Raw genomic sequence first — 17,030 nt, 5'->3', positions numbered from 1 at the left:
ACCCGACATTTCTGAGAAACCAGGTTTAGAGTGTGCCACAAGTCCTTGACAACCCTCCTCCATTGGGTAAACCCGCACTCTCCATCCTCGCTGTTCTGCTTCAGCAGCTAGTTGAGCATACCGAAGTTTCTTCCTCTCATACGCCTCATCCACAGCACCCTGTAGATATCAAAACACAGACGTGTAGGCTACGCTTACAGCACAATAATAAGAATAATAAGAATACAAACTTCTAAAATGTGTTTAAAAATGAACAATAAAAGCAATAAGTATTGTTATCAAAAGTAATGTATTGTTTAATCTCAAACTTGTACATTGTTAATACAACAAAACATGTTAAAATATTAAACAAATATACATTTCATGCAGGTCTACCTTACGTTTTCTATTATTATTATTATTATTATTATTATTATTATTATTATTATTTATTGTTATTTATCAATAACAATAATATTTAGTCACTTTCATCGCTGTCACTTATTAGCAGTTCATTACGCTGAAGCTCCTCCTCAAATGAATCTAAGCTGCTGTAATAAAGCAAAATACCTTGTGCCTGGTTGGTTAATCACATGTTTTACTTGCCAGAATTGTTTTTCAAATGCCATTAACGTGGTGTCATGTTGTTAGTAGTGAATACTGTTTCTACTAATTTATCTTACAACTGATTAATTCAAAATTAACTTTGAGTATAAAATGAAACTGACTAACAGGTATTGCAGATCATCATGGCTGAAAACTGACAGAGACATTATATATATATATATATATATATATATATATATATATATATATATATATATATATATATATATATATCATGCTGTGTGTATATATATATATATATATGCATTTGAAAGGGAGGTGGCAGATACAGATGAAACGGACTGAAGTGCACTAGTTTGTTCCCAAAACTGCCACTGCCTGCTATATCCTGCACAAACTCTTGTCAACAACAAAATTAGGTGTTGAGGAATCAGGCTGTCTGTGAGACAGACGGGGTAGGTTACCAGTGTTGCCAAGTCTCACAAGAAAAAAAGCGGCACTGCCTTTCAAAACAAGTAAACACATGTGAGAGGGGGGTGTTTATGCAATTTCCAACCTGCGATTCTCAAAAACAAGCCCATTCCCGCTCATTAGAAGCGGACTTGGCACTGGGAAGATTACTTCAGCCACCAGCAACGATCTGAAGAGCTAGTGCTGTCAGAGATTCTCTCCTTTCTTGGAGTTGTGTTGGGTTTATTGGTGTGTTAAATATTAATGACGCAAACAAATGAAACCCAATCAATACATTCATTTGCAATTTTATTTGGTCAGTTCTAAGAGAGCATCAACAACTTATTGGATGTTTATTGCGCTGTTTTGGGCGATCGAGCTGGCTCGTGACATCCAGTTCACCAACTATATTTACTAACAGAGGGCAGACACGCATTGTCTTGGACATAGCTGGGATAAAAAAAAATAAAAAAAAAAGCAAAGGAATTAATTCAGTTAGACATTTAAGCAGCTCACTTGCTCTTCGTGTTTAACTTTAGCACAGTTTTTACAGCAAGGGTATTCTCAAACAGCTGCTTTAATACTATAAGATGGGCATAACACAGTTTATGGTAAGTGGTTTTATACAGCAGTGTAAACCCACAAGTGATATACAACATGACAGTCCAGACACAGCAAAAAACAATAATAAAAAAGCCGCCCGCATTATCATTAAGGTGAACTACACCACTGTTAACCATAAAATCGCCCATCAGCCACTACTTTCTGCCATCTTGGGAACCGCAGTAACAACTGACCTGCTCCCTTGATGGTACTGTAAGCCTGCATTTAACAGATATTTATTCTAGATGGATTACGCAGTTAACCAGTTTTTATAGATCAATGTGCATTATACTATACACAGTGACATGTAATGATAAATCACTTGTGTGAGACTTAAACAGTTTAAAAAAGATAATAGATAATTACACAGGCAGAAGCTAAAGAGAAAGTACAGAGGAAAGGGATAGAGCAATTAACAAATGTGTTACATTTTAATAAATACCATGAAGTCAACTGTACAGAACAGAGCATGTGAGTGGAGTGGATTGCGAGTGGAGCATGGAGTGGAGGGGGACCATTTTGCTAGGAGCATGGAGTGGAGTGGGTAAAGTGCCTGAGCAGAGCCTGAGCGCAAAAAGTCTTTGGCACCGCTGCAACGCCCGCTACAACTGCCCCCCACATGTTCGGCCAGTGGCCTGAGCAGTGCACATGTTGTGTGCGTGTAATTAGTAGGTTTCTTTTTTTTTATACGCTCATTCACCAAGTAATTTAATTCTACATATTTTGTGGCTCTTCTTCTTCTTCTTCTTCTTATTATTATTATTAATCTAGGCGATTTATATGTATGTATCATGTGTAACTTGGATAACTAAAAAAAAGTTGTATAGCTCTTCCCTTTCATGTAAAATGAAATGAAGTTTTCATGTAGCGTTGAATAAAGCTGGGTAAACTTCTCTTTAATCTTGTCTTTGCTGAATTGCTTTTAAAATTTATTTCATAAATTTCAGTAGGCTGATCAGAAGAGAATGATTTCTGTGTTACACTAATTTATGAAATTTCGTTCCCTACATCCCCCTCAGTGGCACATACAAAACGGGTAATAATCCATAAATAAAATAATAAATTGAAGAAGGAATAATGAAAAAGCATGGGATAGATGTACATTTTGGAAGCGATTTACATGAGCAGGGGAGTCGGGCGTGTGGAGCTGGTTGCAGAATTAGAATCACCGGAGCGGAGTGGACTGGGGAAATAAAAGCCATGGAGTGAGCAGTTTCAAAGAGGAAGAGAGCCATCTGGGGTGCAGGATGTGCCCTATAGCCTGGAGATAGCAAGTTCTAATCCAGGCTATGTCATTGCCGACCGTGACCGGGAGTTCCTAGGGGGCAGCGCACAATTGGACGAGCGCCGCCTGGGTACGGAGGGTTTAGGTCGGCAGCGACCCCTGTGGCTGATAGGTCACCTGCGGTTCTGCAGTGGAGCCATTCAGATCTGTATTGTCCTCCGGCACTATAGGTCTGATGGCTTCGCTTTGGATCTGCAGTGTGAAAAAAGATAGCTTGGCATGGACACGTTTTGGAGGATACGTGTGTCAGCGACCGAGTTTACCTAGTCTCCAGGGGGTTGCAGCAGTGAACCGGGATTAATAATAACACAATTGGCGATTCAAAGTTGGGGAGAAAAATGGGATAAAATCATTGGCAATGACTAAATTAAAAAATAAATAAGGAAGAGAGCGCTCCACTCCACTCTCATGCGCTGGCACAGAATGAAGGAAGTCATTAATTAAAAAAGAAATAAAACATTATTATCTTTGGGTGAGTTGAGACCAAAGGACGATAGTAAAATAAATATATTGTTCTCACAGTATTTGAATGGTGTTTAAATAAATAATACTTTCTGCTGTGCTTCCAACAAAGAAATTGCTTCACAGTACATACCATTCACATAAACTTGTTTCATCTTGTTCAGAGTACCTAGTTAGTTATTGTAGGCTAGAAATTGGTTTGACTATACCCTGAAAGCCTGTCATTATGGGAAAGTAATCTTCATATTCTGCCCAAATTAATAAGAAGTGCTCTGCCAGTCTTCTGATATAAAATCAATTACATAGATTAACACACAATCTGGATCAACCACTGTGTACCAGACTATTAATTTCAGAATTTTTATTCAACCCTCTGCACTTCTGAATCTTCAGCGGATCCCCCTTTTTAATTTTTTTAATTTATTTTGAATTTATTGATTTAGCCCTTGTGCTGTTTATTATTTGACTGTTTTGTCAAGTGTTTGTACCATTTTTTATTATATATTAAGCTTGTGCATCAACGCTTAAACTTGCCTTCTCTGAATCTCTTCCTGGTATAACAGCCTGGAGGTTGATGGGCAATGTACACTTTTTGATTAAAAAAAACATTCATAAATGTTCATATGCCATCTGGAAAAAGACCTGTAAATAGTAATATGTCTAAAATGTATTCAACCTATAATATATATATATATATATATATATATATATATATATATATATATATATATATATATATATATATATATATGATATATGCCTGGAAGCAATGTGTTGGGGATTGGCAGATAGGGATAGGGTTAACTTCTGTTCCTGTCAGAGAAAGGTGGGGGTGGGGGTGTTGCTGTGTTTGCACAGTTAATGTCACTTGCCTGTAACAGGTATTTAAACAGAGGAAAATGTTTGTTCTGTGCAGTCTCCAATCTGTGTAATGAGAGAGGCTATCACGCTAAGAGACTTGTGTGGTTAAAAAAAAAAAAAAGAAAAAAGAAAAAAGGTATATATATACACACACACACACACACACACACACACACACACGCGCACACACACACATACAGTCAAACCTGTATTAAGAGACCACTTAATACAGTGTAATAGTGGCCTCTTAACACAGGTGGTCTCTTAAAAGAGGATCCATAACTTATGAATTTTCTATTTGTCTCTGACATGTGTTCCTGTACTTGTAATTAAATTGCAATGCCTGTGTCTGCCTTTCAGGTACATGTTGATTCATTGCATCCAGAACCCAACGGCAGCACAAGCATGAGATCTTTCTCGATTACCGTGCATACTGTTTTCATACTCTTATAAGTATGGCTTGAAGTTTCCTTTTAATGGTTTGCCTGTAAGTCTTCAGCCACTACATCCTAATTATGAGAACATTCTGTTAGATTAGCAGGAAAATACAACACAACATGAAACAGACACATTGGAAGCTACCTAGTTCCCAGGCAAGTGCGAGAATGAAATGCAAGTTAAAGTAGCATCTGGGAGAATTGATTAATGTCATTGCTTGCTCTTGTGTTCGAATAATGAAGAAGGTGAAATAGAATCAGCAAGTCAATCAGGACATTAAGGTAAAAAGATGTGATTGCGTTTAGTAGCAAACCATTTAGTTCCATCTTCACTAGGGGACCAGGCCTTTCACATTTGACATAGAAGTGGTCTCATAAAGTCTATCAATTGACAACAATTTTACTTAATTTGAACAGCTCTCGCAAAAAGTCAGTCTGCCAAGATCACATTTTCCTTTATTCCCTCCCCCCAAAAGTCTGCTGTTGAATTTATATTTAAATTCAATCCAAGCTGTATGGGTATAGTATCCTAATTTTACTCTGCTGTGTTTCCCTGACTGCATTGAAAACTCTGTGGATTAGCAGGGTTAGGGTCTGAATTTTCAGATGAGGTTTTGGTGTCCAGGCTTGAGATAATGGGGGAAATTAATAAAACTTGTTTCATTAATGCTATTTTTGGAAAGAAGAAAAAACCTTAAAAAAAACAATTTACAGCAATACAACATATTCTTAAGTTTTATTTGCAGTTTTTTTTTTTTTTTTTTTTTTTTTTATTAACCAGAGTTTTTTTTTTTTTTATCTAGAAACAAAATGCTAATAATAATTAGAGTAAAGCTTTGCGAATTTCCCCCAATGTTACATAATGGAAGTTGATTAATCATATTCACCTTTTTGACTTTGAGCTACCTCAAATATCAATATCATTTGAGTATCATGTTAATAACTAACCATGGAGCTCAATAATTTGGGACCGCATATTACTCACAAACTTAACAGAAGTTTTTTTTTTTATTATTCTTTTACAGAAGTAAAAACAAACTATGCCTCCTCCCGGTGTGTGTTTAAACATTGTGAGGGATCGTCAGAGAGAAGACGGACAGGGAACTCCAAGCAACCCATGTAACTTTAATGGTCAGGATTTTCTAGTGTTGCGTGACTACTGTCTGAGTAATAGAGTCAGATTTGTCGATAAAACATTCCCACCTGTAATTGAATCCATTGGACAGGAATTACTCACTCCAGAAGAAATGAGCAGAGTGGTATGGAAAAGACCAGGGGTAAGTACATATCTCTTTAATTTCTATTGAAGAAAGATTTTCAGGTTGCATTTAAAGAGGTAATTGACTAATCTACAGTTACCAGATACCAACTCAACCAGAGCCGTTGCCCGACCTGGTCAGATTTAGCTAGAAAAATTCACCTGGGGGGGGGGGGGGGGGGGTGTTGAGCCTGCTGAGTTCAGAAATCAAAATCCCCCTGGGCTCAACTTAGACACTCCCATCATGTGTAGCACCTCGTTCAACCATTAATGAATATGGCTTGCGAGAAAAAAATACCAGGAGCACCTGACTCACTTTGGCAAGTTGCCAGACAAGTTTTATTCAAACTTTAGCCCAACCCTTTAGCCTGTAGGGGATGCAGGTCCTAAAACGTTAATATTGTTGTCAGAAACTTAGGGACCACTCTTCCAAATTGTGTGAAATTGGTGATTAACCCCCTCTGAAATTAGAGTTTTTGGTATTTGGGTGATTTTTTTGGAGGTCACAGCTCAAAGGGCAAATAAAAATTAAATAAATTAGCATTTCTGAACTCAGCAGGCCTGGTGAATTTTTATAGCAAAATCTGAGACGGTCGGGCAACAAAATGCTCCTCTTATTTGAAAGTAGTGTTTTTATTATTACTGTTTCCACATTAATCTAACCAAAAATAACAACCACTGACTGCTGCACAGGCACTGCACTTTTCTTTTCCAATTCAAGTTTAACTCTATGTTATAACCATATGTATTTTGCATACTTTTAATTTAGAATAGTAACTTGTAAGAAAAAAAATATTCTGGAACAAATTACTTTGCACATATACAGGACATATTTTATGCTTGGGTTACCTTTACTGTTGGTTACCAGTCCTTTTCAGAAGAGTGAATTTTTAGGTCCCTGTTACAGGACCTATCTAATGCTTATTTTTAGGTCCCTGTTAAGTTCTTCCATTCAAGAGGAGCCAATAGTGCGTTAATCACTAAGCTTGAATCTTGGTGCGAGCACAGTAAAACACTTTGAATCATACACAATGAAACAGGAACACTTTCCCACTTTGCAAACATGTTTTCCTTTTAATGTTTTTTCTCTCAATTAACCTTTAATATAAGTGATTCTACTCACTGTAATCCTTTTGTTATTTTCTATTTAATCATCGCCAAGTTTTGAGTTCCTGCAATGTCACATAGGTCGACATTATTACTGTGTGCATGTAACAGAAAGACAGCACAGCGCTCAGTCTCGGTCTCCAGGCCCCACTCAACCCCTCAGCTCCAAGGATGATAGGCTGAGCGTATTCACGTTTTGACATTGAGTAACAAACACAATAATTATATACACAACAATTACAATAACTCTGCAGTGTCTTGGTATGTCTGTTTCACATTTACATTTAAATAAATCAATAACAAATATTAATAAGTATATATACATATATAAAGAGCGAGCAAGCGGAATGCATCATAATGTTAAGACAGTAATGATAACATCTGCATATACATCTTACATCAATAATAAATACTAGAAACATATACATACATATCGTGTAAAATCCAAAAAAAATTACAATACGTGCATAAAACAGAAAGACAGCAGAGCGCTCAGTCTCTGCCTCCAGGCCCTGCTAAACTCCTGCACCATAATATAGCTGTCACTTAATATACAGATATATACAAAAATAGTGCCTCTCCTAATATAAATTACATGAACATTAATAATATTCTCGTAATTGCTATAATTATGTAATTATTTCTAAGTTAAATCATATTTAAAACCAAGGTTTTCTATATATTCACACCCAGTGTGCTGGAAATAAAATCTTAAAACACTGGTTTGTTTATCAAGTTGTTTTTCTGTCATGTATATGCAAGTGTATGAAATGAGCGATCAACTTAGCAAAGAAACATGTAATACATGGGGGTTCCGACTGGAGCATCTGGGTAAAGGGGCTCCGCGTGGCGTGCAGGATGCGCCCTATAGCTTGGACATCGCCGGTTCAAGTACAGGCTATTCTACTGCCAACCTTGGAGTTCCCAAGTGGCAGCGCACAATTGGCCGAGCGTCATCCTGGTGGGGAGAGCTGAGGTCGGCCAGGGTTTCCTTGGCTCACTGCACACCAGCGACCCCTGTAGACTGGCTACAGCTGTGTTGTCCTCCGACGCTGTAGCTCTGGGTTGGCTGTATGGCAGGCCTGCAGAGTGAAAAGAAGTGGTCGGCTGACAACACGCGTTTCAGAGGACAACGTGTGTTCGTCTTCGACGCTCCCGAGTCAGTGCAGGGGTGGTAGCAGTGACCTGAGCCTAAATAATAACAATTGGCTATTTCAAATTGGGAGAAAAATCAATTGGCAACTACTAAATTATAAAAAAAACAAAACTATTATACGCTGCTGACAGCAAGTAGCCTACTACTGAAGTGTTAGAAAATATATCCTTTTACAGACAGTTCTTTAGTAAAAAAAAAAACAGTAGTGAACTACAGAAATAATAAAAAAGGCAAAAAGTGATAACAGTATCAAATTGACTACAGGAAGGATGCTTATCAGGGGCGATGTAAAAAAATACTGACCTGCCTGTCCTCAGGCTGCTAAATGTTTAAACAGCTCTCTACGACACTTACTGCACTGGCAAAATCAATGTTCTCCCTCTGCATAAAACAGCATAATTTAAAAAATGTGCAGTTTTCCCTCTGATTGTACTACTGCAGCTGGACTCTAACGTTAAGTGAACACGAATACGCGCGTGTTGGTAACTGCATGTTATGGGGGAACATGTGCAAACCGAGTCCGTCCATAACTTCACTTTGAGGAAATACGTTCAGTTTGTGAGTGTCAGTGACAGAAAGTGCCAACGCAGTACATTGATAAGCAGAAATCTGTATTTTGGAGATGATTATTGGAGTGTCTGCTCTCAATAATCCAATACATTTCACTACTGAAGAAAAAAATTCAAAACTTAACATAAATAAACACAACACATTTACAAGTTCTCCTCAGTCAATCACTTGGCATTTTTAACATTTCCGACTCCAAAATACCAAAAGATTACAAAGTAATCATAATAGAACTACCTGTATATACAAAAGGCCCGTTTTTAATGATTGAAATTTGCGTTAACAAACATAGCGATCATTTCAGAAAAAGGGTAAATTACAATTATACGTCAATATTATATTAGTAAAGTAACATTTACATATTTATTTTGCATTTAGACAAGAGTTACAACAGATCAGTGACCTCTGCTCCAAGGTTGATAGACTGAGACTGTTTAGCTAGTACTAATTAGTAGTATTCAACTACTAACTGTACCATAACAGCGGAAGGGTAGGTGGAATCTTATTTCCCTATTGCTGACAACACAAAAAAATATCGCAGATTACCAGATTTTACTAGTTTGTGCTTAACTGTATTCTGTGTCTCCCTATCCAGGGCAAAGTAGGATCGCACGCGTACAGTTGCCATATCGTGTTTAGAAATCCAGCAAAATCATTATTGACCCTGTCACACAACCTCCCTGCTCTTCTGTCTTGCTAATCCTGCCTTTCGGTTTCATTAGCTTACTTCATTGTAAATCATGTTTTTTAAAAAAAAAATGTCCAGAATGACTTAAGAAATGGTACATTTTCTTAAACCACTGGAGCCATATTTTAATATGATTGGCGATTGTTTGTGTAAATTATGTAAGGATTGCTAACTGGTGGGTTTGCAAACTGGAACTTTAAGGTTTTGGGAGAAATGCTGGGACATCAGGATAGTTGATGGGAAACGGGGATGGGCCCGGTCAAACCAGGACGCCTGGTCCCCCTACCAAGAAAGGAGTTACAGATGCAGAAATAAGTGGGCAGTGACAGAAATAACCTACTGTATTGATAGCTACTGCATGTGAAATTGGAAGGCCTGAAAGAAAGGAGAGGCCTTTCAGGTGACAGGCCAGGAGGAAACCAAATAGACACTTGTGTTCACTGACTGCAGCAAATTAGCGCCTGCTTTTCAGAGTTCTTAAAATAATCACGCAAATACGAGGCCGCTTTAATAAATTAGACCTCTGGAATAAAAAGACATATGGAAAGACATTGCCACGGACTTGGGCATGAATCATATGTATTATAAAGCATAACATTATGAACCGATAACATACATAAACATGTGGATATTGTGCAGTATAGGTTATTACAAGCATAGACTTTTTATTTCAATTGTAGTCGAGGAAGTAAAGAAACAGTGGCCTAACCTGGAGACACATATCAGAGAAAGAAGAGTGACAGGGCAAGAGCGGTCAGGGCTTAAAAGTCAGAAAAGAGGGGCAGTACATGAAAGTGATGGAATGTGTGGCTCCATACATGGAGGTAGAAGGTCATTATTGTAAATTAAATATTGGTCATATGGTTTCTGATGCTATGACAACTGTGTTGTGTAATATCATATGTTTTTAATTTTTTTTATTATGTATTGTGTAACAACATTAATATAGATCTAGTAGAAACGTAACAATTAGCAAACATTTTAAATTCCATCATCGTTTACTGTTCATTAAGTTTATACTACTTTAACATATTTTTGTGTTCAAAGTTATGTACAACAGAATTGTATTAATTTTTATTAACTACTGAAACTAGGTATAAAATTAGGCAAAGAATTTATCAACGAATATATATATATATATATATATATATATATATATATATATATATATATATATATATATATACGGGGTAACACTGTCCCAGATGACGAGGGCTGAGGCTCAGAGACAATGTAAAGTCAAAAATAAAGTTATTTATTTAAACAAAATAACACTATGTAACACAATTTTTGTTCCTGGGTAGTAAGTGTTATTTCCTAATTGCTTATGCCTCAAAAGTATAGAAAATGGCTATTATTCCCCACAAACTTTGCTTTTGTGACCAGGACAGTGATATTTCAAAATATCGCTATTTCCAATGGGAAAACGGGTAAATGTGTGTCTTTTCATTCACATAAAGTCAGAAAAAAACAATGTATGAATCCAAATTTACATGTATTTATACTAAAGTAATACAAAAATGACTACAAAAGATTTAGAAGTGAGTAGTTTTTCGAGATTTACGATTATACTGTAAATACAGTAAAATCGTAAATCTCGAAAAACTACTCACTTCTAATGTGATCCCTCTTCACATCCCAATTGCGAGAGAGAAAAAAATTATTCAATTAGAGCTCCAGCCACATTCTCACATGTTTTCCTGGCAGGGAGGAATTTAACCCCCTCCTTTCCAGTTCTGAACACATTCATATAGACAGGGGAGTTCCCCGTCACAGGGTCATACAAAGTTAATAAGACCACAAAGGTTACAGGAAGTCATCAATCAAAATTTGAAAGGCCACTAATGCTTTTACTACTCTTATCACTGATCCTAATTGTATTTCATTCATGCAGTTGTCTAGTTTATCGTTGCGCTTTTGTTATTTTCATTGGTTTAGGAGTTGTCCTGACAGATTTTCTTTTCAGCATAAAATACCCAGTACGGAGTGTATACTGATAGCAAGTCCGTCATTTAAAATCTACCGTGTAGCAAAGAAAACAATTATCTTAAACCTGGTCTTTAATTAGTAGTTTAGTTAGGATGTAGAGACAGTTTAACAACTACTAATTAATGTTTAAACAGAGTTAGAGCTTTGGAAAATAAAACCAGAAATGTTCAAGCCCTAGTTATAAATAAAACATAGTTTATGTGTATGTGGCTTTATGTTTAATATTATAAGTAAATAAACAATAAAACACAGCAAGTCTAACCTACATTTTAAGCAGGTAGGAAATTTCAACATGTGGGCACTTGGGTGATACAGTGCCTATAGAAAGACTACACACCCTTGAACTTTTTTCACATTTTGTTATGTCAGTGCCTCAGAGTTTCATGCATTTAAATGAGGATTTTTTCCACTTATCTACACACCATACTCCACACTGTTAAGAGGGGAAAAAGTTTTTATTGAGAAAAAAATTATATATTAAAAATACAAAACTGAAAGATCATAATTGGATAAGTCTCCACCCCCCTGAGTTAATACTTGGTGGAAGCACCTTTGGCAGCAATTATAGCTGTAAGTCTGTTGGGATAGGTCTCTATCAACTTTGCACACCTAGATTTGACAATATTTGACCATTCTTCTTTACAAAACCGTTCAAGCTCTGTCAAGGTCCTTTGGGAGTGTTGATGGACAGCAATCTTCAAGTCATGCTACAAATTTTCAATTAGATTTAGGTCGGGACTCTGACTGGGCCACTCAAGGACATTTACCTTTTTGTTCCTTAGCTACTCCAGTGTAGCTTTGGCTGTTTGCTTTGGATCGTTGTCACACTGAAAGGTGAACTTCCGTCCCAGTTTCAGCTTTCTTGGAGATTTTCCTCAAGGACTTCTCTGTACTTTGCTCCATTCATTTTCCCTTCTATCCTGACAAGTGCCCCAGTCCCTGCTGATGAGAAACATCCCCATAATATGATGCTGCCACCACCATGCTTCACAGTAGGGATGGTGTTCTTTGGGTGATGTGATATGTTGGGTTTGCGCCAAACATAACTCTTTGCATTTAGTTCAATTTTAGTTTCGTCAGACCAAAAAACCTTTTGCCACATCGCTACAGAATATCCTAGTTTTTTTTTTTTTGCATATTTCAAATGGGATTCAAGGTGGGCTTTCTTGAGTAATGGCTTTCTTCTTGCCACACTAACATACAGGCCAGATTTGTGGAGTTCTTGAGATATTGTTGTCACTTGCACACTTTCTTGGCCATAAAAGGCTGTAGCTCTTGCAAAGTTGCCATTGGTCTCTTGGTAGCCTCTCTGACCAGTCTCCTTCTTGCTCGGTCATCCAGTTTGGAGGGATGGCCTGATCTAGGCAGGGTCTTGGTGGTGCCATACACCTTCCACTTCTTAATAATCGTCTTGTGCGTGCTCCAAGGGATATTCAAGGCCTTTGATATTTTTTTATATCCATCCCCTGATCTGTGCCTTTCAACCACTTTGTCCCGGAGTTCTTTTAAAAGTGCCTTGGTGCTCTTGATTGAGTCTTTGCTTTGAAATGCACTACCCAGCAGAGGGAATCTACAGGAACGGCTGAATTTATCCTGAAATCATGTGAATCACTACAATTTAACACAGGTGGAGGCCACTTAACTTGGTGTGTAATTTTGAAGGTGATTGGTTACACTTCAGCTAATTTAGGATTGCTATTACAAGGGGGGGTGGACACTTATCCAACCAAGCTATTTCAGTTTTTATTTTTAATTAATTTTCTACAAATTAATATAATATTTTTTTTTTCACTTGGAAGTTGTGGGGTAGGATGTGTAGATAAATTAAAATAAATAAATAAATAATGCATTTTAATTCCAGGCTATAAGGCAACAACAGGTTAACATTTTGAAAGGGTTGTAGACTCTCTATAGGCACTGTTTATTTCTACATATATCTCAATTGCTATTGCAGAAATCGCATACCTGCAATGTTGCATTCTATATCAAGAGGCAGTTGGTTACCAGAGAGTTAATTGCTGCTTTCCCTATGACTCACATGTTTTCAATGTTTCTTCTTTGTTTGTGACCTCTTGATGGAAAATAACCAGCCTTTACAGCATTTATTACCTTTGAAGACATACTGTACCATTGAAAAAGTCCAATACACATTTACTATAATAAGTACACCTTTTCTACTCGATAATAAAAGAGCCACAAAGTAATTACAATACATAATACAGTATATAGGATTTCCTGGAAATATTTTATTAGATTTAATGCAGTACAGCAACATCTGCACCCCGGCCTCACAAGCCAATACAAATACAAGTTGCCATCTGCAATGTGAGGTTTTTGTGAGCTATGCTATTTTTGCAGGTTTAAATATGCACATTTATGTTTATTAAAAATGGTATGAATGTCATTTCATTGTACTGGTATTGCTTTAAAGCTCAAGCATACAGTTGGAGTAGCGTGAATACAGTACAACTGTGGTTTTTACAAGTTTGTTTAATCAAAACACCCTTACAATATATAAAACTGGGTCTTGTCATTCCACATAAAGAATTTGAAGTTAATATTAAGGAATTAAATATTTGATTAGTGTCTTTACCCATGTTATAGTGGATTTAGTCCTTATGGTATATAAGTAGCCGAACTGTGTGTCTACTTGTCTTTTGACTGGTTTCACTGCCCTTGATCAGAGTTAATATTAGACTAGCTTGACTAAGGTCTGGTTAAGTAGCTAATTTGAGTCATTGAAATCTGTGTAATATTTAGGAAGAACTATACAGTATATTTATTTGTTTTTAAATTGTCTTTATTTCAGAACCTACACAGTGATCCACATTTAATAGTGGCTGGGCTAAGCAGATTTGATGTTTGTCAAGGATCTGTGGGTAAGATCAAGTATATTATTTATTTATTTATTAGCAGACACCCTTATCCAGGGCAATTTACAGTTGTTACAAATTATCACAATACAAAGTATCATATTACAGATAAGAGCAGTTATAAAGTACAATAAAATCAGTAGAAAATAAGATCAAATTCAAATAAAAGCAAAATAAAGAATACAGTAAATAATTTAATTTAAAAGCAAATTTGACTAAGAGCAGTTAAACTTATAGTAAAAATATTTGCTTATAAGAGTAAATTCCATTAAGTATTATAAATGGATGAGAATGATTTCAAATAAAAGCAATTACAAAAACCATGAATACAGATACCTTTTAGAGTAGAATCTTATGTTTAATTGGCTGTACTGAACATTACAATGAACCTGATCAGGAAAAATAGTAACAAAAACATTTTAAAAACACGTCTTGTAAGGATTACTTAATAATAAAATGTATTTAAAGGTTATTTTGAAAACTGACTGACAAGCTTTTGTCAATTTTGAAAATAAAACTTGCGGGCAATAACTTAATTGTAAAGATATACGAGATATTTAAGTTTTGATTGTGCAAAAAGGGTTGGGACCCAACAGCATAATCTGAGACAAACCACATCATTGATGCAAAATATTTTTTTAATCTACTCTTTAACTATCCCAGCTGTACTTAAGCAATAGGGCACAAGAAGAAGGCTTTCTCATAGATGACAGTAAAGCACTCTTGATTTCCTTTTTTTTTTTCTTTTGCTGAGACTGTTAATCTCGGTGGGTTTTCCGTACATTAATGTTCTTAAAAAAAAAAAAAAAAACCATCAACAAGCATTTCAGACACAAAACAAACAGCCAGCTAAACTTAGAGAGACATATTTTTGAGAGCCATTTTGTTGTCACAGGGTGCTTTAAACCTTGAGTCCCAAGGATGTGATGTCTAAAACTAAAAATTATGCACAAAACACATATAGACAATAACTAATAAAATAATTGTTCATACTAATAATATCAAACATGGCCAAATTACATACTGTTATTATTATTATTATTATTATTATTATATTATTATTATTATTATTATTATTATTATTTTCCTTTTAGGTAACTGCTGGTTCCTGGCAGCCTTGGGTTCGTTAACATTTCAACCAGACATGCTGTACCAGATTATCCCCCAAGACCAAGGATTTACACAGAAATATGCAGGGATTTTCCATTTTGTGGTATGATACACCCAAATATGTGTTGTCAGCTATATTGGTTCACAAAACAATAAAAATGCCACTGGGCTATCTTTATAATACCCTAGAACAGTGTTGTCCAATATGAATCACTGACACACATGTGCGGCTACGGCGATACTGTTTTAGCCACATACAGTAATTTAAGTAGAAAATGTCTTACATACAGTGGCTCTCAAAAGTATTCACCCCCTTGGAGCTTTTCCACATTTTATTGTGTTATAACATGGAATCAAAATGGATTTAATTAGGAGTTTTTGCCACTGATCAGTACAAAAAAAGTCCATAATGTCAATGTGAAAAATAGAATCTACAAATTGTTCAATCGAGAGAATACAGGTAAATAAATGTAGTTCAACTCTGTACATAGCATGTTATAACTAACACAGACATGGTGTTCAAACAGGGACACACAAGTTAGTGGTAAAATGAACAAATAACACGATAATGTGTTTGTTTAACACAAGTCTGTGTTTGTGGTAAAATCAGCAAACAGCAACAGAATGTTTTTTTTAACACAAGTCTATGTTTACATGTATATATTTAGCAAACATCTACCACCATTCAGTGTGACACTTTGCAGTCTTTCTCTTTCACCAAAGTTTGTAATTCTAGCATGAATTTGTCAGACACAGCACATCTTCTAGGTTTGTGTCCAGCAGTTGCAAGCGGTATTTTGACTTCATCAGAGGGATTGCTGAGAATGTTGATTCACACAAGTTGAGCCTAACATGGAGTACAGCCTTTTCGCAAAAGAAAGCAAGGTCAGCTGATAATGAGCAGCTTCAAGGTGCTGAAGTCCATCTTTTCACCCGTATTAAAGAGGATTTTTACAGACACACCTTGAGCAAGACGAGGCAAGCAATACAAGTCATTTATGTGCCAATGCACCTTCATATGCCGTTTTAGCAGATAACCAATAAGCAATAACCAAGGAAGTAAAGAACACAACTATCCAAAAACACTCGCACACATTGTTTTTGTCTTACCATTTTACCATCAAACGCACAAAGTGTCAAAGTACACATGCACATATTAGTGTTGCGATCCCATGCCTGACGACGGTGTCTATTACTCATTTTTTATTTACTAATCAAAAATGCAATTCACTGCATCTGGAGTCCCAGTTCACCACATGTAGTCAGTGGCTAATGTATTGGACAGCAGTGCCGTAGAAGAACCATTAGAAGACATTGACAGCAACCCATTTGGATTGGCACAAATACTGCACTGTGGTCTTGATGCAGCAGCTAACATTGGTACTACTGATAATGTTCCACAGTTCCTCAGCACTGGAATGGATTGTCACAATGCATTGGCATGTCACAATATGAAAATAATACCACTGTAGGACAGCATGCCACTGTAGTGGCACTGTGGTGCCATTACAGATCATTTTGTAAGGGTCCTCACATTTGTTATATTGGGTTAAAGGCAGTATGTGATGCATTTCTATGTGGAGGTCAAATTCCACCTTATTGGCTTAACCCAGAATGGTAGCAAATTACCTTGCATTG

At 36.4% G+C, this 17,030-nt stretch overlaps 1 protein-coding gene across 2 annotated transcripts in view; it reads left to right on the top strand.

Moving 5' to 3' along the window:
- The window catches only part of LOC121317117 (calpain-14-like), a 41,828-nt gene that overhangs the window by 2,913 nt on the left and 21,885 nt on the right, over nt 1–17,030 (top strand). For both annotated transcript variants that reach the window (XM_041252732.1, XM_041252733.1), the window contains exons 2-4: nt 5,670–5,921; nt 14,219–14,288; nt 15,377–15,495. In XM_041252732.1, coding sequence (XP_041108666.1) covers nt 5,685–5,921; nt 14,219–14,288; nt 15,377–15,495 — 426 coding nt within the window. In that variant the 5' untranslated portion in view covers nt 5,670–5,684. The remainder of the gene's footprint in view (nt 1–5,669; nt 5,922–14,218; nt 14,289–15,376; nt 15,496–17,030) is intronic.

Source organism: Polyodon spathula, chromosome 6, assembly GCF_017654505.1.
Source record: "Polyodon spathula isolate WHYD16114869_AA chromosome 6, ASM1765450v1, whole genome shotgun sequence".
Taxonomy (NCBI): domain Eukaryota; kingdom Metazoa; phylum Chordata; class Actinopteri; order Acipenseriformes; family Polyodontidae; genus Polyodon; species Polyodon spathula.
Note: the sequence above shows the minus strand (reverse complement) of the source record. Positions and strands in the feature narration are given on the sequence as shown.